This window comes from Ramularia collo-cygni (assembly GCF_900074925.1).
Source record: "Ramularia collo-cygni strain URUG2 genome assembly, contig: RCC_scaffold14, whole genome shotgun sequence".
NCBI classification, from domain to species: Eukaryota; Fungi; Ascomycota; class Dothideomycetes; order Mycosphaerellales; family Mycosphaerellaceae; genus Ramularia; species Ramularia collo-cygni.
The window spans coordinates 722,662-749,600 of record NW_019716268.1 but is presented as its reverse complement, the minus strand read 5'-3'; the positions used below and the strand labels follow the sequence as shown (position 1 = coordinate 749,600).

The window sequence follows — 26,939 nt, the reverse complement described above, 5'->3', positions numbered from 1 at the left end:
GTATTACTTCATGTCCTTTCTAATGRTTGCCATGCGAGCATAGGGTATAGTCTGGACCGCATTTCGACGAGAACATACATTGTCCATATTGGAGCCGATATGACCAATCGACAGCCGCATTGCAAGCACAACAGGAAAGCGTGGGCTTGACACGAACCATGCTATCTTGTGGACGGCGTGGCGTGGCGTGATGGTTGTGAAGCGAGAGCCGCGGAGCTTCACACATCCTGACACAATCCACGAACTCGCAGCTGCTGCTTCAAGACATCCGTAGGGAACGATTTGTGAGGATCCGTGTATGGCTCATCAGCCACGGAAATATTGGCGTCCTGGTCTTGCTATGTTTGACTTCGAGTTGGCTTGCCGGGAGGAACCTTGTCAAGGTTCTAGTTCGCGGTATATGCGTATGCCAGGCAGGATGTTACAAAGCAGAACTTTGCGTCAAGACTCTCGGCAAAAACCGTCGCATTGCTAGTTGGTAACGGGACCAGAAAGCGTTGGTGGCCCTTGGGTGTCGAGAAGGTTTGATGTCGTGAGGTCTGAAAAAGCTTAACCTCGCCCCCATTGCCGACGCGCCGGTCTCGATCTCGGCCTCCGCCAGTTTCCGCCTTGCACGTGACAGAGCTTCGAAGTACGCTGCTGCTGCACGACACATTGGCAAGTTGCATGCCCGCTGGTAGTGAACAGATCACTAAAGCAAAATGTATCAGAAGAACAAGCCGAAACCTGCGTATCTTGCGTGTACCTGCATGCACCTGCGTGAGAACCTGCGTACCGAATACACCACCCAAGATCCCCTTGTGAAGAACCTGACCATAATGATCCGCCCCGTTGAACCGCACCGCACAAAGTCGTAACTTACAGTAGCCCCACCCAAAGAACACTCCCATGCGATGTGGAAGGTCCAGATTACCTACCTTTGCCATCTTCACAGTCCTACGACGTCGTCGTTCAAGACAAGTCCCACTTTAGAGTACCAATACTACTGAGCAGCTAGGTAACCCGTCATCTAGAAAAGGCATTTGTAGTAGATGCACAGCTTCTCCGCCACACTCACCTATGATCCGTGGTACTGGTTTGATGCCAAGGGTCTCGATGTCTTTCCCCTCACACACGCCTCCATCCATTTCACCAAGTGCTCCAGCCCGCACAGTCGGTGTGTCTCAGAATGTAGGACCGAGCATCTCACGTCTTGGCACAGCGATTTGGAAACAAACACCATTCGAGGACGAAGAGGAAGAGCAATCGTGCTGCTGCGCAACATTCAATCAAGTCGTGCGCTACTCATACATAAGTCTGCCAAAAAGAAAAGGGTATCTTGAACGCCGTCCCCCCGAGCAACTCCCCTCCCACATTGATGCTCATGCTCATGCTCGTGCTCATCGTGACTTCCATCGAGACTTCCAGACAGTGTCGGCCTCTGCATAGAACATACCAGGCCCTAGTGGACCCGAATCGCCAAATCCAAATCTACAGCCAAGAGGACTAAGAGTGAGACACGACCATCACGATCCGATGCCACGCGTCTCTAGAGCCCCGGGGGCGGTATCTGAGCGTTCGAAGCTTATAGTATGTTCATCAATTTCTGGTAACGGGCTTGTGGCAGGTGTCAAGGCCCTGTTGTCACCTTTCCCCTTCAGCTGGTCGTTGAGAAGCCCCGCAAACTTTTCCGTCGCCTGGTCCAGCAACTTGGCCAACACCGCCTCACTGATGTTCTTTTCGTGTGACCTCTCTCCAAGGATCTTGGCGGTGAGCTTGAGCTCCTTCTCCAACTCACGCAGGGCGTCGGCAGACACAACCTCACTTGTGGGAGTATTCGCCAGCTTCTTCCTGTACGTGCGCAAGGTGCGACACATAGACTCGGTTGACCCCGTCAATGATCCGAAGCTGTTGTTCGAGGCATTCGGAGTGCTGAGCATATTTTCGCTGCTCTTCGAACGTAGAGTCACGCCCAATGAAGGTCGCCGCTTAACGTCCCTTTTGCTCGGATTCGGTGGACTCTGAGGAGACGGTGATCTATTTTTCACAGTTTTACGCCGTATTGTGTCGTAATTCGATCGAGTGCCGGGTTCTAAACGCGGTGCTTGAGAAAGAGCTATTCTAGACGATTTCTTGCGCATTTTCGGCGGTGACTGTGGGTGCGTCGGGGTGCCATTCGCAACCGGTGAGGGCGACTTTTGTTCGAACGCGGGTTTCTCGCGACGAAATCGTGAAATTTCCGAGTGAGAGATTACTTTTCTCAGTGGCGGGCCAAGCGGTGTAGTCGTAGGCGTAGTTTGTCCCTCGTTTGCGCTGTCGGATGTTTGTACCTGTGATCGACTGCTCGTAACCTTACTGTCCCACAGAAAGATCGTAGAGTCAGCGGCGACAGTCACTATGCGCGGCGACAGGGTGTCCATCGTCTCAGTGTCCTTCGAAAGACGTGGCATAACAATGGCCATGTCAGTGATTCCTTCAGTGTGACYCCAGTCCCGGGCGATCAGAGACCCATACTCCGAATAAAGGCGGACTGACTTGTCACTGCTCGAAACGCAGGCAATGGTAGGATTGCCATTCAGTGACGGCGCGTAGAGGACCTTTGACATCACTGCTGCTTCTCCACCGTCATTGTCCGAGCACTTGAAGCTGAAGCCTGGCTGCCCACTCTTGGTACTGTATTTCACAATGCAGCGATCCAGCGTGGACACCAGTATCGAGTCGGGCTGGGCGGCCAAGCACATACTGGTGGGCGCGGACTTTAGCGTGATGCACCGCAACATGCCAAAAGCTAAGGTGGATGGGTCCAGATGATCCCTGAACACGGAATCTCTGACGACGACTGTACGATCGGCCGAGCATGAAAGCAACTGGGTTCCATTCTGCGCCAAAAGAAGAGATGTCACAGCACCTGCGTGTTCGTCCATGGTCTGTAAGAGCTTCAGCCGTTTGTTCCGACATGTGAAGAGCTGCACCGTCCGATCCCTGCTGGCGGAGGCCAAGAACTGAGCGCCTTCGCGCTCGAATGCCAACAAGTCCAGTATCTCGGCAGCATGCGCACGAACTTGCTGTACGACGACTCTTGTGCTTATCTCCACCAGAGAAACCATTCCGTACTTGTCGCCTGCTATGAGAAGCGTCCCATCGCCGATAGTCGCCAAGGCTGTGAGCTCGTTCGGGATCCCGTACATTTCAGGGGCGTTATCAATGGGTACGGCGATTCCACCAACCGATACCCCATCCATATCCCAGAAATGCACTGTGCCATTGCCAGAGAATGTAAAAAAGGCGGCTCTGGGCAACGTAGAGGATTCTATCGTCCGCACGCCCAGGACCGCGTCTCCATGAGCGGGGAGTCGACGGCGCTGCATGCTTCCATCCACGCTTGTATCCGGGTCAGGCTTTGATAACCTGATACCACGATCCGAATTGATCTCGACAATTGCGGTGCCAACAGTGGCGATTGCCACGACTGTGGTACCACCATACGTGGAAAGCTTACTGGTTGTCCCCGACTGTCGGCGACTCGTGGGTCTCGCAGGCACACATTTCTCGAGTTCAGACACGAGAAACGATGCAGTTTGGCAATCAGGGCCGACTGCATGAAACACGCCCTTGTCGTCCACACGAGCGGAGGTGATGCGCATGCCCGCATGGATTGCAAGCGTCATAACTTGCATCCGATCGCTATCGTCAAGCAAGCAAACCTCGCCACTTTCTGCACTGACAAGAGCTTTCGTCTCGGAGATTGGAACGACCGAGATAAACGTAGCGTCCAGTAAATCTCCAAGCAAGCTGTTCTTCCCTGCTAGAACACGATGCTTGGGAGTGAGAATGCTGTTGCCATAATCAGAATTTCTTCCCTCCAGCTTTGGGCGCGGGGTTATTAAAGTACTGCGACTGTTATCGCGTGGCTCCAAGATTGAATCTTCGTCAGGACGCCAGACTTTGACGAAGCGAAGCCCGGCGGTGACGACGCTCTTGCCCATCCAAGACATGGCATGTATCAGCGTCGTGCATTTGTTGCTCGCAAACAGGTTCATCGCCCCTCCTGCGTCTACGCTCCACACATACAAAAATCCATCGTTGACAGTCCCCAGAGAAGCCAGCCTTGAGCTATCAGGACTGAAGCTGAGAGCGTGGACCCCAAATGTATGCTCCGCCACAGTAGAAGCTGGGGTTTCCGAGGAGCCATCTCTGGCAGAAAATAGCAAAATCCTTGGCCTGTATCCAGTCTCACCAAGGGCAATCCACTTCCCATTGGGACTGATTGCGACCGATGTGGCTGCTTTGACACGGTCCTTGGCCGTGAGAGACCTGTTCGACTCTGACCAATCTCGAACAGACGCCGCATTGTTGGGAGAAGTGGAGTATGTCTGGTCTTTGACATGCCCGAGCGCTCTGTTTCGAGAATCACCCGGCGTGGGCGTAATTGGCCATCCATTGGCCGTGTCCCGTGCCGCCGAGCTGGGATTTGCGCGAAAGAAATGCTGTATTACATCCAGCTCATCATTCACTGTTGCCAGCACTGCCGCCGAGCCCGCCGTGAAGGCAAACTTGCCGGCTGCGGGGAGACAGTCAAAGGCATTGGCCGAGGCGGTGGTTGTTCCAATGACCTTTTGCAGCTGCAATCCGGGCTCTTCCTGGCGTCCGGACTTGGTCGGTGATCGTGGAGTGGGTGATCGTGCGAAAGGGATGTACGGCGAATTCGAGGGCGTGAGACGCAGGCTGGAGTAGGAGCTCATATTTCAAACGAGCGTCTTCGGGAGTACCACCTGTAGGCCCAGAAGATGGATTAGCATGGCGTGTACATGGCGAGAATACTCGCAGACGGGCTCACGGTATTCGAGGTTGGTGCCAGCTCATTGTTGTCATTGCCTTCCAAATCGCATATTGAAACTGGAATTTGAAGATGAAGCTGGAATGTTGGAGAACGCAGGCGAGCGGTCACCGAAAGACTGTCGATAGGGCGGGCGTAATGATCGGATGCGAGTTCGATTGAGCGCGTGCTGCGTTATTCAGATGGCCAGGGTTGTGAAATCTCACAATCGTGGTTCTCGAGACGCGCATAGCGACTCGACAGGACCCATGCTATCGTAGAACAGTGTTGCCAGGGGTTCGGCTTCGCCAATTCGGCTCCTCCCGTCACCTGCCTTAGATTATTGAGAGGACATGGAGCCAATCCTCACGCAACCTCAGCAGGGGATGAGATGCGGCTGCCATAGTCTTGGGTTCGCCCGTATTGGATTGATGAAGGTGAGGTACACACAACACGACTCGATCTACGCCACAAGATTTTCATTCTCGTGAATTCCTGTCATGGTCACGGCCATCACATGCTGAAGCTGCTCGTGGCTCGTGCTCACGTCCGTACTCGGCGACGGCCATCTGCATCTGCATGGATGAGACCTGCTGTGGCACGCCCTGGGCTTTATGGACATCCAGCGGCCTTGCTCATGGTACTTCATCCTGCACCTTCTGTCAACGCTCTCTCATCGCTGTATCAAGCTGCACCCGATGGGTTGCCCGCAAAGGCACAGAGACGCYAAGGGGCCCTCTGTGGAAGCTGCTGACAGGGGCAAGATCCAAAGACATACGCAATTCAACGCGTGACTGTCGCGATTCGCGAAAAGCAACCATCAAAATGCAACCGCACATCTGGGCTGGCTGGGCGTACGCCATTGCTCGGCCTGATGAAGTGCTGTATCAACATCTGTTCTCCTTGTTGCCGTCCAAGCGGAGGCCTTTTTTGCGCCGCGTCTCGATCAGCGGTCGAACGGATACCAAGCCGAGCACTTGGACTGCATCTGAGCCCCGCTGCCCCGCGATCGCCCACGGTACCGAGAAGCTCTTCCACCACCGCACAGCAATTGCTGCTCTGGACTGCTGTTGGAAATTGCAGCGCACACTGGATCGCTGTGTAGTGGGTCCAGACTAGGTCATCGCGACATATCCTCGGAAACGCGACTGAACACCAGAGTCGGCTACTCCACTCAGCATCACCGGAAGACTGCTAAGCTCTCGCGGAGTCAGCCTCTTATCACATCTGCATTACCGCATCGCGCTCTGTTGTTTTTTAACCTCTCTTGATACCTCTTCACCACCTTCCTCCCTCCGTTTCTGCAAAAACCTCACTCTTGCAGTCACAGGCATCCCAGCAACCATGTCAGAAGGCAACACTCAACCGCCAAATGGCATTCCAGAGTCCTCCAATGCGGAGACATACCATGTCCCAGAGGCACTCTTAAAGTAAGCCATAGCCGAAAGCTGCCATTGTCTGCGGCTCCACTGACGATCCTCCAGAAAGCACCCAAAGAGCCCTCATATCGGGTCCATGGATGAGTACAAGCAAATGTACAAGGAGTCCATCGCTGAGCCTGACAAGTTCTGGGGGAAAATGGCACGCGATCTCCTCACCTGGGAGCGCGATTTCCAGACCGTTCGCTCAGGAACTCTAGCTGGCGGCGACACCGCCTGGTTCACCGAGGGAAGGCTCAATGCATCATACAACTGTGTGGATCGCCATGCGATCAAGAATCCCGACAAGCCAGCCATCATCTACGAGGCTGACGAAAAGGGCGAGGGCCGCACCATCACCTATGGCGAGCTCCTGCGTGAGGTGTCCAGGCTTTCTTGGGTGCTCAAACAAATGGGCGTGCAAAAGGGCGACACTGTTGCCCTGTACTTGCCCATGATTCCAGAGGCATTGGTCGCTTTCTTGGCTTGCACGCGTATTGGTGCAGTTCATTCTGTTGTCTTTGCTGGATTCAGTGCCGACTCGCTCCGCGATCGAATCATCGATGCCAGTTCCAAGGTGGTCATCACCTCAGACGAGGGCAAGCGTGGAGGCAAGCTCATCGGCACCAAGAAGATTGTCGACGATGCTTTGAAGCAGTGCCCCAACGTCACCCACTGCCTTGTCTACCAACGCACCGGTGCAGAGGTGCCATGGACCGAGGGACGAGACTACTGGTGGCACGAGGAAATGGAGAAGTGGCCAGCGTACTACCCACCAGAGAGCATGAGCTCCGAGGACCCTCTATTCTTGCTCTACACTTCTGGATCGACTGGAAAGCCAAAGGGTGTCATGCATACGACCGCAGGCTACCTTCTCGGGGCCGCAGCAACTGGTAAATACGTCTTTGACATCCACGAGAATGACAAGTTCTTCTGCGGTGGTGATGTTGGCTGGATCACAGGCCACACCTACGTCGTATACGCTCCATTGGTTCTTGGTGTTGCCACTGTTGTATTCGAGGGCACTCCAGCATACCCCGACTTCAGCAGGTACTGGGACATTTGCGAAAAGTACGAAGTTACCCAATTCTACGTGGCACCAACTGCGCTACGTCTACTCAAGCGTGCAGGAGACGAGCATGTCAAGGCCCAGATGAAGAGCCTTCGTGTCCTCGGCTCCGTCGGCGAGCCCATTGCTAAAGAGGTTTGGAAATGGTACCACGAGATTGTCGGAAAGGAGGAGGCACACATTGTGGACGTTAGTTGCACCCGCCAAACCAAGAGAAAGCATTGTACTAACAAAACCACAGACATACTGGCAAACCGAGACCGGCTCTCACGTCATCACTCCTCTCGGAGGTGTTACTCCCACGAAGCCCGGTTCGGCATCTCTACCTTTCTTCGGCGTCGAGCCCGCGATCATCGACCCAGTCAGCGGCGAGGAGCTCAATGGCAACGATGTCGAGGGTGTGCTCGCCTTCAAGCAGGCATGGCCATCAATGGCCCGTACGGTCTACGGCGCACACAAGAGATATATGGACACCTACCTGAACGTCTACAAGGGATACTACTTCACGGGTGACGGAGCAGCACGAGACTCCGAGGGCTACTATTGGATCCGCGGCCGTGTCGACGACGTCGTCAACGTCTCCGGCCACCGTCTCAGCACAGCCGAGATCGAAGCCGCACTCATCGAGCACTCCGCAGTCGGAGAGGCCGCCGTTGTCGGGATCAACGACGAACTCACCGGCCAGGCCGTCAACGCTTTCGTATCCATCAAAGACGGACACGACATCAACGACCAACTCAAGAAAGACCTCATTCTGCAAGTGCGGAAATCCATTGGACCATTCGCTGCTCCCAAGGCGATTTTCATCATTCCAGATTTGCCCAAGACTCGTTCTGGAAAGATTATGCGTCGTATTCTGAGAAAGATCCTTGCGGGCGAGGAGGACCAGCTCGGTGATACTTCTACCCTCGCAGACCCGTCCGTGGTGGATAAGATCATCGAGACAGTCAAGGAGGGCAAGAAGTAGTAGCGGATCTTGTGATTTTTTATTTGGGATATACCACTGCAAGTCGACTTTTTCATAGTTCCCGGAGGAATGAACCAGTCTGTTACTGAATCCATCGTCTGCCACGTTGTCATTCTAGGTCATCGATTAAGTCATTTGAACCATGCCGCGTTGGAACTGCCGACTGAGTTGGAGTGAATTGCACAACGACAACAAGAAGAATCAAGTCCTCGAAATTATCGACAGTTCTGTGTCCAAACACATGACCATCTACATATCCTGACTGATTATACAGTCTCGCCAGATCTAATACGATTCATCACTCGTTAAATATTTGCACCCTCTCTTCAGAAAAAGGAGAATTTCGCCAAAAATACAAAGTAAAAGCTCCATCCCAGATGCACGGTTCACAGATTAAGCATATCTCGTACTGCCTCCCCTCTGATTATACACCGGCGGAGGTGCGGGTGGCGGCGCCCACTGATTCCCTTGGTTCTGATCAAACCATCCTTGACTAGGATGTTGTGGTACAGCAGCGTGCTGCGACATCTGTGGGTTGGATCGGGAGCCATCGTTCCAGCCTTGCCACCCACCAGGAGGAGGAACATTGGGTGGACTGGGGACTCGTCGTCGGGTCGTCTTCCGACGTCTGCAACAGCTGACGATGCAGCTGAAAACAGCGATGAGGAGGAGACYGCCAACTGCCGAGGCAACACCAATGACTATGTTTTTGTGCTCGTCGATCCAGGACTTGACTTCGCCGCCAAAAGTCGAGCCTTTACATAGACCCTGTGATGGAAGGTTAGCGAGAGGGAGTAGTTGAATATGCGGTTATGACTTACGTTTTGACAACTTCCGCCGCCTCCGCATGGTATACCATCTAGGAAGTTCTGTTGCAACCCTAGACAAGTGTTGAAACCAAACTCTGGACTGGCACAGCTAACGGTGCAGCCTGAGTTTCCACAAGCATACGTATCGTTGCCTTGAGTGTAGCTTCCCATGCGGACCTTGCACTCGTTGTCTCGGCTTGTACATTGCCCTGAAGCACATTTCAAATCACCATCTCCACATTTCGTTCCATCCTTTTCGGTCTGATCGTCTGGGCATGAGGACGTGGTACCCGTGCAAACCTCCTGAGGATCGCACTGACCGGTGCTGCTGCGGCAGACAGTGCCGCTGGACGCGAATTGACAGCTCTTACAGCAGTCTTCGTTCGCGTCATCGCAGACGGAGCCCTGGGTGAACTTGCATGTCGTGGCATCGCAGCACGTGTTGTCTGAGCAGCCCTCCGCACCACCACAGTCGCAATCCTCACCGGGCTCTACAATACCGTTGCCGCACTGTTGTCTGCTGATGGTAGTGACTCCGCGGTTATCTACTAAACACTGACCGTTGACAGAATTGCGGGCTAGTCCGCTGCAGATGTTTCCGATGGAGCATGGACTGAAGTCTTCTACCCCTTCAGATGAGGTGGGGTCCATGAGAAATCGACCACCGGCGTCACAAGATGTTGCGCTGTATTGACAGCACTGTTGCGATTGGACAAAGGCAGTGTCTTGACATGAGGTTGTTGTGCAATCGTGGACAGCGCCAAAAGTATGGCCTGTCTCATGAGCCAGGATTTGCCACTCGTTGGCGCCATTCGTCCTAATGACAACGTTCGCGCCCGAGACTGTCTCGCTGCCAGTGCCGGAAGAGGCACCATCTCCAGTGACGGATCCATTAGTGGTKAAAGAGGTACCCACACAGACTTGGCCAAGCCATGCGAGACCAACCGCGGAAGAAGTGGTACACGTGCTGAGGAGCGTCCAGTATGCGTTCGTATCAGATTGGGCGCCCCGCCAAGATGAAAACATGTTCAGGCGGGCCGAGATGTCAACCGAGTCAGAACATGCCTGATTCCATTGCGTCGCAGCGGCAGGCGTACCAGGGCAATTCGCAGGCGATATGGTGAGATTCTGCAGGGCGAGCGAGATCTGAAAGGTACGCTCGTAGACTGCCGATGCTGAGTTGACCACGTCTAGAATGTTCTCCCTTACAGCCGACTCGTTCCCTTGGAAAGAGGACAAGTAAGTACAGTCAGTGGCGATACCCATCAGGGCTACCTTGCGAGTGGTCGGACAACCTTGGAMCTGTCCGATGCTGGCCAGCAGGTTTCCGGATGCGCCGTTGCCAGTGGTAGTCCCATCGATCTGGCGTTTGAAAAGGTTGCTAAAGTCCATGAAGCCATAGGATTGCTCCGAGCGCTTCCTCATGCCTGCATAAACAGGATGATCGGCGTCCGAGTTGAAGGTCAGACTATCGGAGAGACAGGTAGCGGCGCCACCGTCAACATTTCGACGCAGATCTTGATGACCATATCCATCCTTGGCCACGTCGGAATCCCTCCATACAACCATGTACTCATCGCCACCATAGCTCTCCTCAATCTCCGGATCCTGTCGATGTTTCGTTCGTCTGTAGTTCGTCGCCGTTTGTATATGATGGTGGTCTCTGTTCACCACAAATGCGCCTGCAAAGACAGGACTCTTTCCATCTCGCGTGACCGTCACCCGAGCCCATCCCACTTCCCTCCAGTCATCGTTCCCTCTCTTCGATCGCTGCACATATGCCGTTCCTCTGTACACTTTATGCTGCAGTCTATCCACGCTTTCCGTCCGCGCCACGCTTCCATCCTCAGCCAAAAATGTYACGGTCGAATCCGCGCCCAGAATGTCATGGTTGGGCTCCAAGCGCAACTTGACTTGCAAATCGTTGCGAAGATTAAATGTGAGGTCAAACTCTGACAAAGCCGTCACGCGGTGGTTGTACGTGTGAATTGTCGCATTCTGCACGGTCGAGAGGGCGCCCAGGGGTTCCCGGACGCTGGAGCTGGCGCTTACGAGCGGCGAGACAAGGGCAGTCGCAGCAAGCCAGAGAAGATGCAGCGGGACCGCACGCATGGCCGCGTGGGCGTGCTTTGAGTYGGAATCGAGGTCTATGTGGCTTCAGCAGACCCGGCGCAGTTGGGAATTCGGTAGTAGGCGGAAGTGGTTCCTGAGAGAGCCCGACAGGGAGGTTCGCGACCAACGAGCTGTACTGGTTGAAGGTATTGTATGTAAAAGATCGAAGTGTCTAACAAAACGGAAGATCAAGGGAGAGGACCGAGCAAACGAGCGAGCGCGAGACGGTAGAGTTGGTGCAATGTATACAGCAGAGGTAGGTAGGTCCGGAGTAGAGCGGTACCGTAGGTTGTCGTAGTCCTGACGCCCATACGACCAAACCATGCGTCGAACGGTTGCTCTCCCGTCGACCAAGCAAAAAAAGGGAAACGGCTCCGCCACAACCACCTGACGACCATTGCGTACCTGCACGTCGTTTCCAACTTTGGCTCCCTTGCCAAATCCCTATGGCGACTGCTGATCCTCGCGACCTGCCATTCCTCTGTACCTACATATATGTACAGTCCATATTTCCGTCAATGTCAGCGCTCTTTGTGCCCTTTTCGCATGATGCTGACCCAACACCGCCGCCGCAGCCGCAGCAGCAACAATCAGCATGTCACAGCATCGCATCGGCATGTCAACTTTGCCACTTGCAGCGCCCAGCGAGCCATGCTCCACAGCCAAGCATTGCGTTGCGTACACGCCCTCCTCCGCGGCCCTTGAGCGGAGGCTTTCTTCCTATATCCGTCCCAATTGTGCACTGAGTGTTGGACAGTTCGTCACAAAGTCACGGCATGTGAGACATTTTAGGGGCGTCCACATCTAGGTATCATCTCTCGGATAGATTGCAACCTTTTACAGAAAATCCGTATCGGTCACGAGTGACTATACATAGGGACGACCAATGGCAGCAGGAGTGAGTACGCGTCGTTCGGTCGTATGCACGCCGTTCTCGCAGAAAAGAAAAAAAAATCCCCTACCTTGAGCTGCTCGGGGAAAAAGAAGGCGAAGCGATCGTACGGAGTAACACAGAAAGAAGTTAGTATCTCACAGACTAGCCAGGATGATACACCGGAGTGAACTAGACAAGACCAGTAAAGTCCCGATAAGTAGCGAGGTGAATGTCACGCCAAAGTAAGCCGTAGCGACGCTGAGAGAAACCCGCTGGAGTATCATGTCTAAAGACAGGTAGGTATCAATCATACTCTCATGAATAGCAACCATCTCTCTATCTCTATCACCATCATCACCTCTCCGGCGGCCTCACCCTCGCAGAACTCTCATCAACCCCCGCATCTCCCATCCCAAATCCATAAGCAGCCTTCTTCCTCCTGCCCCTCCTCTCACCATACTGCTCATCAAACTTCCGAATAGCCGTCAAAGACGACATGTCCTCGGAAATGCTCGCACTGATTTCCTTGATTGCCTTTTCGAAATGCCGTCCTGAAAGTGTTCGCTTCTCAGGAAGTTGGAAGTCCTTGTCGTCTTGCTTGCTGTTCATTAGATCGTTCTCCTCTCTTACGCAGGCCAGGGCTGCAGAGACACAGAGGTTTTTGAGATCGGAACCGGAGTATAGGGGAGTCTGCTCCGCGAGTTCCGTCAGCTTGACAGTCTCGTCAAGTGCTTCCTCACGGAGGTGAATCTTCAATATAGATTCTCTGTCCTTCGCCACGGGGAGATCCACCAGTATCCTTCGAGGCAGTCGTCGCAAAACAGCGTCGTCGAGGTCAAAGGGTCGATTACTGGCAACCATGATGAAAACGTTGGCCATCTCCATTCCATCCCACTCTCTCAGGAATTGGTTGATGATCTCTCGGTGGGTGTTCTTGTTACCGGCATTGCCGCGGCTTCCGAATATCGCATCAGCTTCGTCGATGAACACAATGCATGGTGAAAGCTTCTTGGCTAAACTGAATACCGCTCGCACCATCTTCTCGCCTTCTCCGACATATCTGCAGTGAGTGTTAGTAAAGTGTCAATGTATTTGAAAGTGGAAAAATGACACTCACTTCTCGTAGATATGAGCCCCGCTGACCTCCAGCACGGTCGCCTTGCTTTCTTTTGCGACGGCTCTAGCAAGAAGCGTTTTGCCCGTGCCAGGAGGTCCGTATAGCATGAGACCAGGAAGCCTATCGGCAGCTAGAACACCATACTTGAAAGCCTCCGGTCGCAGCAGCGATAGCGAGGTCATCGTTTTCAGGGACTCAATCGTCTCGGGCGGTGCGTGGACTTGCCCAAATCCAGTCTTGATATTTTGAGGATCAACCACACCGGCCAGGAGTCTGGTTTCGTGRGAATTACAGGTCCTTGCCAGCTGATCAATTCTCGCCTTGGCCTTGTYCACCCCGGAGTTTGCAGTTTCCAGTCGATCTTTCGATTCGGCAACGTCCTGTCTTTCCTCTTTGCCGTAGCTGTAGGAGGTCCAAGCACGGGCATTGCGGTCTGCCTGCCCAGTGATTAGAACAGCCAGGCCAATGTGGCCTGCACTGACCGTCTCCGCCGGTGCATGCGTTTGGCTCAATCCGATGGCGGTAAGCAGGAGTCGTTGCACATGGTCATGCGATAGCACTTTTTGGCTTAGGATCTGGGACCCCGCTAAACGCAGCTGACGCTGTGCTGTCTCTGTGAAGAGATCTACAGGATCTCCAGGCCTGAGGCGTCTCAACATACTTTCTAGATGTCGCAAATTGATCTCCAAGATTCTGTGGTAGGTAGGGTTCGCGTTCGGCTCAATTTTGGCGGCATCGATCTTGAACTGCGATTGTTCCATTCTAGTCATGTCAAAAGCAGGCACATTGATCGTCCGGAATGGAAAGTCATCTGTGGACTGCGAGAAGCCGGCGAATGTACCGCCCACCACGTCTTGAGCGGACGTGCCGACAATGAGGATCTCTTCGCCTGCTCGTCTTCGCTTCTGGACAACACGAACAAGCTTGTGTACAATGACATCGCCAATTCGTGAGTTACAGATATCCTTGAGATCTCGGATATGGACGATTGTTCTCTGTGATGTACCCGAAATATTGGGAACTTGGCCGTCGTGCCCTTCTAGCTCCAAAGGCAAGTCTTTTGACCGTACAACATGGCCTGCTAGCAGACCTGCCACATCGGGTTGCCAAAAAGGACTAGATCGCCATGATCTCCAGAGGGCTTGGTCTGCTAGGGCTTCTTCCGTCGGGATGTTATTGTCAATCTGCTCCTTYCCGCTCCCAATCAGCTTTGGCAGCTTGCGGCGCAACCCTTCCTGCTGCTGTGACTCGGGTATTAACCTCTTCGACTTGGGAGCATCAAGGAGACTGTCGAGCAACGCGGCCAGCTTATCGCTATCCCAGGGTTTCGATCCGTCCGAATTCGACGACTCCATGGATCGTAGCTGGCTCCCAAAGCCCAAAGGCCCTATCCTTGCCATGTGAGCCGGCCCCAGTGAGATTCCAGAAACGTTGATCCTTCCCAATGCCTTGTCGAGACCATGGCGATTCTCGAACAGTGCTTTTCTCAGACCATCTAGGCCATTGAAGGGTGTGGCATTGAATCCGCCCGTGCTGTGAACATCATCTTCATCTTCTTCGCCTTCTTCCATTTCGTCCATTTCCTCATCCTCCTCCAAATTCCGACCGGGGCGGTTTGGAGAGGATGTATAGCCATCGAAGACATCATATCCCAATGCCGAGAAAGWTCCTGGAACATCCGAGCCTTTGCCAACATAGTCCGCAGTCAGGTCCGAGAGATCATTTGCATCGAGCCGTATTATATCAGCCTGCGTCAGGGCCGCAAGATCTTCCACCAAGTCATCGAGCTGATCATGGGTATCAGGGTCTGAGAGTAGCGATATGTCTACTTTGGAGGCTGCATGGGAAGAAGCAGGCTGAGCACGAGCTGCAGCAGTGAAACCTGCTCGAATGCCGGTTTCTGCTTCGAGGACTGCCCATCGTATTAGGTTGTGAGGGGTTGGCTCCTCAACATCATCTTTTGACGGCGGTGATGATGTGGGCACAGATCGCGATTTGGAAGGAGTCGTCGGTTCAGGTTGGGACGCGAATTTGTTGTCAAAGAAGCCCCGGTCTATTTGCTTCTTCTTCTCAGCAGATGCACTTCCATCTGYATCTGGCACAGGCCACGCCTCATACCACGGCAGCAAGAAGAGCGTATGGCCAGTCTGCCGATCAACACATCGCAGGACTTGCGCATTCTTCGCCGAGCGATTCGGCGAGGCAGACTCCACCTGGAACTTGACATTGTGGTTCAGGAACCAACTTGGAATTGGCGGAGGCTTCGGTACGTTATTCATGTCCTTCACTCGCTGACGCCGTGTCTTCTCCACGCCCAACTTGCGGCTTGAGCTGTTGCCGGCCCTTGCCTCTCCCAATTCGCTCTCCGCTGTTGGCGCAGCGACTTCATCTTCGCGAGCTTGAATTTCCTCCCTGTCTTTGCGATTCTCTGTGCGGGTCTCATGGTCTGGATTCCCGTTGGGTCCGCGAGATTCGTTTGCTGAATGCGCTGTCCTGTTGAAGCTACGGAGTTGCTCCGCTGCATGACGACCACGTGATTGAGAAGGTTGACGAATAGTGGCCAGGCGAGTGCTCTGGCGTGCGAGTGCGCGCATTCGAAGAGGAGCAATGCACGATGCACAATATTGGCCCGAAGATGTTTCTTGTAGCCAAAACCAAAGCTTGAAGCAAGGTGCTTAGGTGAGCTGCGCTGGCACGTGCTTCGGAAAGCGTCTTTCGTGTCCTTGAACTTCTGCCTCAGAACATGGGGGTCCGATGTGTTCAAATTTCGCGAAGAAGGTCGCTGAATTGCGCTGTGTTGGCTAGGTAACGACTGTACATTGCCCTTTTCATCAGATCTGGTGAGTCGAAAGATGCTCGACAAGCCTTGGGAGCAAAGAAGCCGCAAACGGCATGAAAGCTGTAGGTATGCTACAGAGGGCATCAACACCTTTCAGCTGCCGGAGTGCGCGTATTGTGCCGCGTGACGCAGGAGAACGACATTAAGAATCTAGACAATGCACATGAGAGTGATGCCACGAACGGAACGTTTGAGAAGTGATTTGAGAAGTGGTTTGATTAATAGTATTAAAGATTACTGTTTATCATCTCCTTGAAAGACGTGTCTTCCATCCTTTCGCGCGCTCACGCTGGATTCGTAACATGTGGGTATCTACTTGCAGTCATCGTCGTGATCATTCAAATCAATCTAATAATTGGTGGCAGTTCCAGTCTGGCCGTAAGGGTTGACACCAGTTCCCTGAGGCTGTGTGTAGTAACCGGCGTGGGTGCCATCGGCCTTGCTGGTATCATAGACATTGGCGTTGCCAACCGTAGTGCCGGTCTCGTAGCTGGGACGGATGTCCTGAGTGGGGGCAGCGAGGCCACCGACTGGTGCGCCAGTAGTTCCCATCTCTGCATCACGAGAGAGAGTCTGGTCGTGCTTGGGCTTTCTCTGCCAGAAGTTACGCTTGCCAGTGCCAGACGTGTAATTGTTGGATGGCGAAGGACCGTAACGCTTCTCCTTCTTGTGGGAGCGAATGAGGAGGACCTGGAAGGCGGCTGCGATGAGGAAGAGGAATGCGCCGATGATTGAGCATGCGAATGCAGCTTTGTTCAAGCCGCAGGCTGTTTTTCCCGAAACTGCGTAGGTGACTTCATCGTTGAAGCTGCTGGACGCAGTGAGTCCGAGGGGAGTGTTGAAGTAGTTGGTGCGGCAAGATCCTGTGGCACTGCGCGTCAAGATGGCGATGGCGATGAAGGCGCCAACGAGAGCAATGTCAATGACAATTGCGATGAAGCCGAAGAAGGTGATTCCTGGAGGGAATGAAATCAGTACGCGACGATTTTGAGTTTGCGATTCAGATAAGGTACATACCACCCAAGCAACATGTAAAGAGAACAGCAATGAGCGCGAACAAGGCACCTCCACCAGACATGCCGGTGACGGCCTTCCAACGAGGCAGGATGCGAACATTGCGGTCTGCCAGGACAGACAGGAAGTACGCGTAGATGCCAAGAATCACGGCGGACGCGAGAAAGGCCAAAAAGTAGATGAAGGTGGCCGTCAGGCGCATGAAGCCGCCCTTGATGAGACCCATGGTGAGCGGTGATGGGTGGTGTAGTGGCTGGGAGAGGTGTGGTGGTTGTAACGAGGAACAAGAAGCAAAACGGCTGGGGAATGCGGTGTAAAGGGCTTGTTTAAACTGTCCGTCGCACGGGGGTGGTTGTCTGGCCTATAGAGACGGGAGGGTTTAATGAGTGGACGTCATTTTCGAGACTTCACGGCGCTTTGTTGATCGCCGTCGCCAACTTTCTCTTCGGACTACCAAGCCACAAGCCACACAGCCTCGCCGATCGAATGCAGGTCGTTCCCCAGGATCTTTCATCATCCTTACCTTACCTTTTGATCATTATGTACGCCCACTGCCCTGCGCCAGGTTTCGAGTGTTCTCAGCCACAATTCTGGGGTGCGTGATGCCAGTCCTCTCTGTACCCTGCGTGTGACCTTTGTTGGTTGGTCGAGCYCGCGAGGAGGACGGGAGGATGATGAAATTCTGGCTGTTACTCGGCGTGTATCGCAAATTCCAAAGCATCCCTGCTCCTGCTCTAAAGAGCATACCTTTACCGTCCTTTTCCATGTGATAATGCGTCGCAGGTACAGCCTTCCATCTCGTCCAGTGCCCTGGCGACGTGTAAGGTATCGCAGACTCCAAAGCATCCCTGTTCCTGCTCTCAAGAGCATACCTACCTTTTCCATGTGATAATGCGTCGCAGGGACAGCCTTCCATCTCTTCCAGTGTCATGGCGACGTGTACTAGGCAGGAATGGCTTCCGATGCCAAGAGACGCTGGATCAGCAAYACTCGCGGAATGTCGCCGCCGGGCATAAGAGTAAGGTCGTCACGCTTCACGTTTCTTCGAGGCAATACGTATAGTCTGCACAATGATGGCGCGACCTTGATGGGTCTCTCTCATTCTTCTTCAATCTCAACCTCATACGATCTCCATCGACCTCAACTTCGAATCCCACCTTCCACAACTCCAACACCTTTCTCAACCATCTGACCCGTACATTCAAACCTCACCACTGCCTCGGACAAGAATCTTCACTTGATTGTCCTTGTCATGGATCAAAGTGAGGAATCCCTCTTCCAGCACTTGATCCATTTCGATCCTCTTCGTGACCATTTTGCTGGCCATGTCTAGTCTGCCATCAGACAATGCATCAATTACTTCTTGAAAGTCCTTTTGCACGTAGGTGGCAACACCCAGATAGCTTCTCTCTTTGAAGACAAGCTCATTGGGCATAAATGTCGCGCGCTTTTCCCAAATTGCGATGTTGACGCTATGGAAAGAAGAGGGAGTCAGACGTTCACTCTTCGCAAATGTATCTTCTTCGGATCAAAACTTACTGGGTCCCTCTCGCCTTGAGAGAGTTGATGGCTTGGTCAAGACCCGTTTGGACTCCCGCTGCATCAAAGGTCACATCCACTCCTAGCCACGAGCATGTCAGCTCTTTACATGGACCATTCCGACGGAGAGAAAAGCGTACCTTTGTTCTTCGTCAACTCCATACACCGCGCAACGATATCGTCCTTTGTAGGGTCTAGCACAACGTGGGCACCGAAGTCTTTTGCGTACTGCTTTCTCATTCCAGAAACCTCGGAAACGATGATCTGTGGGCATCCTCGCGCCCGGAGTGCCTGAACAACAGCTAATCCTATAGAGGATAACGACATCAGCAAACGCCTCGATGGAGCATTGGCGAGGCGCCAGTTTTGCTCTGTTACTCACCAATCGGCCCACCTCCCAGAATCAGCGCTGTGTCGGAAGATTTAAACGGGCTGGAGTTCACCGCGTGCCAGCCCACCGCGAGAGGTTCTACCAACGCTGCGGTGTCGAGCCCAACATTATCGGGACAGTTATACAGTGCATACTCTGGCACCACAAGATGCTCCGAAAGGCCGCCTAGGAGGATAATCTAAGGTCAGCCGGGGAACGAATCTCGTAAGGATTCCTTCATATGGATGGCGGTTCTTTCCACCACTCAGATCAACAAACATCAAAGCGATACTGCAATCTCGGTGCCCTCGAAATTCAAACGTACTCACCGCCGCCACCGGATAGACCGATGAATCCATTCTGCCAACAACAGTTGACAAGTCCTTCCTCGCAGGCGCCACAGTCTCCGTCAAAGATGATGGGTGCCACTACAACTCTGCTCCCGACTTTGAACCTGTCAGAAACCCCTTCACCTACCTCCTCGATGACGCCGGAGAATTCGTGACCGAACGTCAAAGGTACCGTCTCTCCAGTGATTGGATGGGGTTTCTCCGAAGGACAGAGTGATGGACCTCCTAGGTACTCGTGTAAATCACTTCCGCAAATTCCTATCAAGATTAGCCAACGCAACGTCATATGGCTCTGGTATAACGATAGACACACCACACCACGCAGGTTTAACCATCACCTGGCCTTTCCCGCATTTTGGGATCGGGATGTCTTCATACTTGAGACTTTCTTTCCCATGGAATCGAACAGCCTTCATGGTGGCAGCCATGGTGTACAGCGATCGGTTGAAGGCGTTGTTGGAGAAGGTGTATGAGCAATTGAGAATGGCCAACGATGAGAGTGGAAGAAGACGCGGGATATCGAACTAGGTTGTAATAAGCAGGACGCCTTACGGTTTAGGCAATCCGATGAAGGTCGGGGCGGCTTAAGGCGAGGAGGGGTACATTGAGGGGTTATGCTTGTCAAGATTTCCAGGTCCTCATCACTCAAGTCACCAAGACTTTACCAGAACGAACAAACAGAAGACGCTTCCAGGAACGGCATGGCCGCAGGAATACACCGCCAATGTTCATTGGGAAAAACAAATGAACGCAGCTCTGCTTTGAGGGCTGAGCTTGGCCTGTACAAGGCCCATAGTTTCTGAAATAGCAAGGCGCATCTCGGATGAACTTTCAGCCTGATTGGAGGGCAGAGCAGCAGCACAAGCACCAGGACAGGCGAAAGGTGAAAACTGAAAACTGAAAACTGAAGTTGGGAAACCTACGTGGTAGGTCACTTCACGCAAAGTCCCGACACGTAAACGCGGCAGCAATCTGGACGAATGAAATGGGACATTCGAACAACAACTCCACGGAGGAAACAACGTAAGGATGCACTCACTCGTCGGCGACTGCTACCATTCGTGACGGTTAAATGACCTCACTCGCCTCCAGCGCCAGGGTATCAATTGGCAGCGGCTTTAGCAGTCCACTTTTTCCGTCTCCTCTTCTCTCTGGCCGCTCTTCTCTTCATCTTCAACTTAACACGTACCAAAAACGACCACATTCTTACCAAACAAGATGGTTTACCCAGAGACTGCAGAGGGCTTCATGGTCAAGGACCAGAAGAAGTGGCAAGAGTTTGAGAAGCAGGAATTCAAGTTGAAGCCATTCGAGGACCGCGACATCGATATTGCTATTGAGTGCTGTGGTGTTTGCGGTTCCGATGTCCACACCATCAACGGTGGRTGGGGAGAGGCTCCATTGCCAATCTGTGTAGGCCATGAGGTGGTTGGAAAAGCTATCAAGGTCGGGAAGGATGTCAAGACGATCAAGGTTGGAGACCGCGTCGGCGTTGGTGCTCAGATTCAGGCTGATTTAACTTGCAACAACTGTGAGTGCACGTTCGAATCGACCATTGCGCGAGCATCACTCTAATCGCTTCACTCCATCAGGCAAAGCTGATCAGGAGAACTACTGCCCGAACATGTAAGAATGTCCTATTGTTCCGAGAGGCCACGGCTAACATCCAAACCAGGGTCGACACCTATGGCGCCCCATACAAGGATGGCACCATCTCCCAGGGTGGATACTCCTCTCACATGCGAGCTCACGAGTACTTCACATTCAAGATCCCTGACAACATTGAGTCAGAAGTTGCCGCTCCTATGGTCAGTTTTGACGACGTGCCGACGACAAAGAGATTCTGGCTAACAGCATGGGACAGTTGTGCGCTGGTCTGACCGTCTACTCGCCGCTTGTACGCCTCGGAGCTGGACCTGGCAAGAAGATCGCAGTCGTAGGAATGGGTGGACTTGGACACTTCGCTATCCTGTGGGCCGTTGCCCTCGGCGCGGAAGTCACCGTCCTTTCGCACAGCCCAGGCAAGAAGGAGGATGCCCTCACCATGGGTGCCAAGAACTTCGTTGTCACCAGCGACGAGAAATGGTTCGAGCCATACGCCTACTACTTCGACTTCATTCTCAACTGTACGTCAACACTGGGGCCGCGAAACTTGAGACATGCTTACCTTCTTTACCTCGCTCTAGGTGCTGACGCAACCCACAAATTCAATCTAAAGGACTACTTCGGCACGATGAAAGTCATGGGCCGATTCCACAACGTCGGACTCGGCGATGAGCCATTACCGTCCATGATGGCGCAGGACTTTGCCGGCAACGGTTGCTACATTGGTGCTTCACACATTGGCAACCGCCCCGAGATGCTGGCCATGTTTGACCTTGCGTCGAAACAGAACATCAAGTCTTGGATCACAAAGGTCCCGATTTCCGAGGCAGGATGCAAGAAGGCTGTCACTGCTGTCAATGACAACGATGGCGTACGCTACAGATTCGTTCTCAACGAGTACGACGCTGTGTTCGGCAAGCGGGATTGAAATGCTTAATGGACTGTGGACGATGCATCAGCGTTGGCGCTCGGGGAGTGTTCATAAAGAAATGATATCCAGATAGTTAGCTAGCATGATGCGATATAGAAATACAACGAACATGAAAGCAATACGAACCTGAATCACTCACTTCATTGAAAGAGCACAGTAGAAAGGCTTGGGAAAATCTCGTCCCGGCATTCGTTCACCATTCGATACCTCTTACTTTACTTAAGCAGTCAAGTCGAGCACCATTCTGCCGGCAAGCTCACCCTTCTCCATCTTCTCAAATACTCCCGTAAGCTCATCCATCTTACACGACTTGAAATGCGTCTTGACAATTCCTCGTGCAGCAAAGTCCAGTGTCTCAATGGCATCTTTTCGCGTACCAACCGCCACACCGACAATCTTCTGGGCCTTGGCGATCAAGATCTGAGGGTAGGCGGTAGCGATAGCAGTGAGTTCTCCCTCGGGAATACCGACGCAGACAAGAGTACCGCCGAATCTCAACAGACCCATTGATCTATAGAACATATTAGCAGATTCCTTATTCAAAAAAGTCGACGATGTTGGGAAACGTACGAAGCATAGGCACCGTTCGCCGCTGTGAGGACAATGACGGCCTGTCCACCTAGTCCTCCTGTGGCGGCTTTGACTTCCTCCTCGGCCTTGCCTTGCGTGTGATCAATAAAAACTTCTGCGCCGCACTCCATGACAAGATCTCTCTTGCTGCCGTGATCGATTCCAATAACGCGGAGTCCAAGACCTTTGGCGGCAATCTGGACTGCAAGATGGCCTGTACATCACAATCAGCCAAAAATTTCGCTTTTCGAAGCTACATGGCATGAACTTACCCAGACCTCCACCAGCTCCAAGCAACACGATCCAATCACCCGCCTTAGCAGTGGACTTCCTCAGAGCAGAATACACCGTAACACCCGCGCAAAGCATGGGCGCTGCCATATCGCTCGCTAAAGCATCCGGAATGGGCGTAACGTAGTTGGCTGGCGCCAGGGTATACTGCTGGAAAGTACCTGGGGTGTAGTATCCCGAAATCTTTCCATTGAAGCAAACTCCGTCCTCTCCACTCAAGCAGGCAGGGCAAGATCCGCAGATGGCAGAGACCCATTTGATACCAACCCTGTCTCCCACTTTGACAGCAGCGGTCTCGGTTCCTGCACCCATCTTCACGATCTTTCCAATACCTGAGGAATAGAACAGCGAGGTCAGCGAACGTTTCAATTAGCTTAACAGATGCATTGATGACCAGATGAGCCAGCAATACACCCCTKGGATCATACCTTCATGCCCTCCAACTTGACCAGCTTGTGTTGGAGCTGGAAGAGCTGCCCAGCTGTTCGTCATTACGCCAAGATCAGAGTGGCATACTCCAGAATGTGTGAGAGCTACAAGAACCTCGCCGGGACCTGGCTCTGGGGTGTCCAACTCAGTGACCTTTGTGCTGACCTTGCCAGGTTCATCGTAGACAACAGCCTTGTACTTCTTTGGAATGTCTCCCATTGTGATGATGTGTTGATGAAAGAGATGAGTGGTAGAGAAGATACAGTTGTGAACGAAGTTTTCTGAAGGCAAAAAGCACCGAGAGAAGGAAGAGATCAGCGATTTATGTTGAATGAGCAAACCGATTTGAAGGCAACAATAAATATGCACTTGTCGACCATGAGGAGGGGTGACCTCGGCGTGGTGCCCGCGCGATGCCGAACTTCCAGCTCCAGCCCTGATACGCCCCACTTTCAGCTTCCAAGCCATTTGCGGGGGTGGTGGGTCGTAAAGGGACCTATGTCACCAATGCATAATGCTAGATGAAGCACTGTTGGTCAGTCGAACATGAGTCGAAGGCCTAGACTGGACGCCAATGACAAGGCGATTGTGTTAGCTTCGCCCAGTTCCATGTAGCTCTTCGATCATCATCAATGAATGCTGTTCTGTAGCCTGCGTGTCGTCATAATCCCAGGGGGGTAGTTCATTCCACATGGCCAGTCCACATGGCATTGATGTATAGCTCCTTCGTGCATGAGAGTGGCATTGATTAACAAGCGGACCGACACCTTTCCAAGCCACTCCCAAATGGATTGGTCGAAAGCTTGCCCAGCTGTAGTCCTGTGAGACGAGAACTCCATTCCAATACGTTGGGACGCTTCGTAGCCCGGGCTCTCATTCCACTCATCTTTTCGATGCTTGTTTTCCACTGCAGATGCAACATGGATATCCCATCCAACAAGGTTGGTGCCGGGAACAACGCACGAGAAGGCAAATGCCGTGTAACATCATGGTATCTGTACAAGCCTCGTTATAGCATCTACTCACAAACATCAATCGTGGACCTACTACGATCCGTAAGAACGGAAAGTCCCTGGGTATCTTCTGTTCATGTGTATAATAGCAATTCTCGTCATTGCTTCATCATGCTGYAACCTCGACCATCTAAAGACGAAGTATGGAAGTCAGCGTGTGTCTTGAACATTCGGGGCTGGAGAGTGCGCGAAAGCCTCGAGACACTTATTTTTGCTTACCCGCTGTACTGCCTCGTCAACATCAATACCGACGCCATATTGCTCAAGGGCATCCTGAGCTCGAGGCACGCCGATCAAGGTGATCTTTCTGGGAACCACGACTTCTTGTATGTCGAAGCAGCCAAAAGCCACCAGCTGTTTCAAGTTCGGACAGCTCCTGAAAATCCCCGCGACGACGGTGTTCTCGATGCGATTGCAGAAGCTGACGTTGATGTGTTCTAAAGCAGGATATTCCATTGCGCCATTGAACACGTCCATGAATGCGGGTAGTGAAATGTGACGACAAGAACTTATATCCAAATGTTTCAAGGATGCGCCAGAGTGTGCCATCATCGCCTTGAAACCTGTAGATGAGAGACCAATGGCATGTTCCGGGCCGTCAGGATTGTTGTTGTCGATGTCTCGGTTTGAGTTGAAATCAATGAATCTCAATGGCGGATTGGACCACTCCGTGAAGAGGGCGGCGAAAGCAGCATCTGTGATTGTGTCGTTCTCAGTCAGACGCAGCTTTGACAATCGCGTGCACGAGCCGTGGATGGCAGAGAGAACAGCATCGTCAGCATCCATAAACTTTTCCAGAGACAGTGTGCGAAGAGCGGCGCCACGTTTGGTGATCAAGTCTTGCAGGGTGTCATTGGAGACTGGTYTGTTCATCAATAGGGAGAGGTGCTCAAGCTGGGAGATGTCTGACATGGCCATAACGGCGTCTTCACCAATGCGTCGACAGAGCTTGAGCTTGAGCCTCTTGAGGTTGGGACATTCTTTCACCATTTCGCGGACTGATGTGTCGTCGAAGGCAGCGTCCAGCCAAGACAGCTTAACAACCTCCAGCTTATTGCCTGCTTGGCGGAACAGCCTACTCCAACCATCGTCGCTGACGAGGTTGGCGGCATAGAGTTGTAGGTGCCTCAGGTCGTGGCACTTGTCCAGCATGTAGTCGATCGATTCATCCTTTAGCTGGCAGCAATTTCCCAATATCAGTCGCTGAATCTTGGGCACCGTAGCAAACTGTGACAGTGTCAGTAGCCAGAAGTAAGCCTGTAAAACCAACAAAACATACGATTTGGTTGTAGTTCTCAACTTCAAGGTAAGCAGCATCGTGGACAACGACAGAGTCCAGATCGGGCCGGAGGAAGAGTGGCAGCGTTCGAGGCTTCATCACTCGCTTCTTGGAGAAAATCTCACCCAGCTTTTCCAACACTCCCTGTGGTAACTCACCCAACTCATCGACATCCTCGTGATGCTCGGCAACCTTTGCAATGCAGAGCTGCTGCAACGACTTGGACCCTCCAGACGCGACTCCGTCGAGGCGATCACTTTCCAGCTTGCGTCGCTTCCTCCCTGCTGGCTTCGCGGTTGCCCTTGCCTTTTCTTGCTTCAAGTCTTTGGTCTGTGTTTTGCCGCAGGGTGTACACAACAAGCCATTGTCAGGACCTTCCTTGCTGTATGGCGTGACGGTGAATCTCTTGTTGCAAAGTTCGCAATGCTCAAATTGACCTGGAGCAGGACGTGCCTTTTTGTACATCTCCCGTGCAATCCCATCATCATACTCATCGTCGGAGTCCAGATCGTCGTCGGAGTCCTTCTTGCTCTTCTTCCCCTTGCCCTTCTTGGAAGATGACGCTTTGGCTTTCTTGATCTTCCCAATAGCTTCCTTTTCGTTGCGCTTGCGTTTCTGCTTCTTCTCCAATTTCTCGGCCTCCTCGGCCACGTCCGCAGCTACAACAGCAGCCACAGCATCGTCATCTTCATCGTTCTCATTCGATGCTCCTGCTGTGGCAGCGTCTGCCTGATCAGCATCTCGTCTCCGTCTCTCGTAATCGTCGCGAATCTGTGCAGCCGAGATGTTGTTTGCCTGTAGTACAGTGCGTTAGCAACCCAGCAATTTGAGGTGCATTGTCATCATCCATTAAACRTACAGCAAGAAAGTCAGTCAAAGCACTCTGCGGGCCACGAATCCTATTTCCTGCTCTTCTTCCCGACATTTTGTATGGTTGTAGTTGGATGTGGTGGTGGTTGAAAAAGTCGAGAGCGAAGAAGTGCGAGGGAGGTGGCAAAGCTCCATCTGGAGGACGCGTCTGTCGCCTAATTCGCGTAAAGTGCTCCCGAACGTTAATTCGAAGCTGCACAAGCCTCCTCTTCAAGCTCTTGACATCGGGCTACCGACATCAACGACAGAGTCGCAAGAAAAACACTACAATGTCGGCGCATAGGAACTGCCTTCGCGTTGCCCGCAGCTCCCTCCCAGGAACAGTGCGATTTCACCAGTTCCGTAGCCTCTCCAGCACCACAGTCTTGGAGACACCGCCTCGAGAAATCGATGTCTCGCAGCTCCTTGCGGCTCCTACCTGGTCCATTTCCTCTCTTCTGCCATCGAATGGCTCCACACCTTCTCCATCAGTCACATCGACACAGTTGCGCCATCTCCTCCGCCTCTCTGCCCTGCCACCGCCGAAAGATGCGGCCGAGGAAGAATCAATGCTCGCAACCCTCTCGTCGCAGTTGCACTTCGTACGGCAGATTCAAGAGGTCGACACTACCGGAGTCGAGCCATTGCAAAGTCTCCGAGATGAAACGAAAGAAGGAGAGAGAGAAGCTGAGTTGGGAC

At 52.8% G+C, this 26,939-nt stretch overlaps 9 protein-coding genes; 2 read left to right on the top strand and 7 right to left on the bottom strand.

Annotated features, from left to right (window-relative positions):
* Positions 1-1,505: 1,505 nt before the first annotated feature.
* RCC_08609 (uncharacterized protein) lies at positions 1,506-4,721 on the bottom strand (the record flags this gene model as incomplete). Its single annotated transcript, XM_023773858.1, has 1 exon — positions 1,506-4,721. One exon carries the CDS (start codon positions 4,719-4,721, stop codon positions 1,506-1,508), a length of 3,216 nt encoding a protein of 1,071 aa, XP_023629626.1.
* Positions 4,722-6,139: 1,418 nt separating this feature from the next.
* RCC_08608 (acetyl-CoA synthetase) lies at positions 6,140-8,249 on the top strand (the record flags this gene model as incomplete). XM_023773857.1 has 3 exons in its annotated part: positions 6,140-6,225; positions 6,280-7,471; positions 7,524-8,249. The coding sequence occupies 3 exons, from the start codon at positions 6,140-6,142 to the stop codon at positions 8,247-8,249; spliced, it is 2,004 nt and encodes a 667-aa protein (XP_023629625.1).
* Positions 8,250-8,642: 393 nt separating this feature from the next.
* RCC_08607 (related to ADAM family of metalloprotease ADM-B) lies at positions 8,643-11,170 on the bottom strand (the record flags this gene model as incomplete). XM_023773856.1 has 2 exons in its annotated part: positions 8,643-9,017; positions 9,071-11,170. The coding sequence occupies 2 exons, from the start codon at positions 11,168-11,170 to the stop codon at positions 8,643-8,645; spliced, it is 2,475 nt and encodes an 824-aa protein (XP_023629624.1).
* Positions 11,171-12,398: 1,228 nt separating this feature from the next.
* Positions 12,399-15,755, bottom strand: RCC_08606 (uncharacterized protein; the record flags this gene model as incomplete). XM_023773855.1 has 2 exons in its annotated part: positions 12,399-13,104; positions 13,162-15,755. The coding sequence occupies 2 exons, from the start codon at positions 15,753-15,755 to the stop codon at positions 12,399-12,401; spliced, it is 3,300 nt and encodes a 1,099-aa protein (XP_023629623.1).
* A 593-nt stretch (positions 15,756-16,348) lies between these two features.
* Positions 16,349-17,240, bottom strand: RCC_08605 (uncharacterized protein; the record flags this gene model as incomplete). XM_023773854.1 has 2 exons in its annotated part: positions 16,349-16,956; positions 17,018-17,240. 2 exons carry the CDS (start codon positions 17,238-17,240, stop codon positions 16,349-16,351), a joined length of 831 nt encoding a protein of 276 aa, XP_023629622.1.
* A 975-nt stretch (positions 17,241-18,215) lies between these two features.
* RCC_08604 (related to alcohol/sorbitol dehydrogenase) lies at positions 18,216-19,701 on the bottom strand (the record flags this gene model as incomplete). XM_023773853.1 has 6 exons in its annotated part: positions 18,216-18,486; positions 18,554-18,635; positions 18,694-18,861; positions 18,936-19,109; positions 19,253-19,531; positions 19,587-19,701. The coding sequence occupies 6 exons, from the start codon at positions 19,699-19,701 to the stop codon at positions 18,216-18,218; spliced, it is 1,089 nt and encodes a 362-aa protein (XP_023629621.1).
* Positions 19,702-20,491: 790 nt separating this feature from the next.
* On the top strand, positions 20,492-21,806 carry RCC_08603 (probable alcohol dehydrogenase (NADP+); the record flags this gene model as incomplete). XM_023773852.1 has 5 exons in its annotated part: positions 20,492-20,804; positions 20,866-20,899; positions 20,949-21,081; positions 21,138-21,399; positions 21,460-21,806. 5 exons carry the CDS (start codon positions 20,492-20,494, stop codon positions 21,804-21,806), a joined length of 1,089 nt encoding a protein of 362 aa, XP_023629620.1.
* A 222-nt stretch (positions 21,807-22,028) lies between these two features.
* RCC_08602 (probable alcohol dehydrogenase, class V) lies at positions 22,029-23,318 on the bottom strand (the record flags this gene model as incomplete). XM_023773851.1 has 4 exons in its annotated part: positions 22,029-22,320; positions 22,380-22,593; positions 22,652-23,002; positions 23,099-23,318. 4 exons carry the CDS (start codon positions 23,316-23,318, stop codon positions 22,029-22,031), a joined length of 1,077 nt encoding a protein of 358 aa, XP_023629619.1.
* A 903-nt stretch (positions 23,319-24,221) lies between these two features.
* RCC_08601 (related to leucine rich repeat proteins, some proteins contain F-box) lies at positions 24,222-26,316 on the bottom strand (the record flags this gene model as incomplete). XM_023773850.1 has 4 exons in its annotated part: positions 24,222-24,242; positions 24,332-25,339; positions 25,392-26,186; positions 26,251-26,316. The coding sequence occupies 4 exons, from the start codon at positions 26,314-26,316 to the stop codon at positions 24,222-24,224; spliced, it is 1,890 nt and encodes a 629-aa protein (XP_023629618.1).
* Positions 26,317-26,939: the final 623 nt, after the last annotated feature.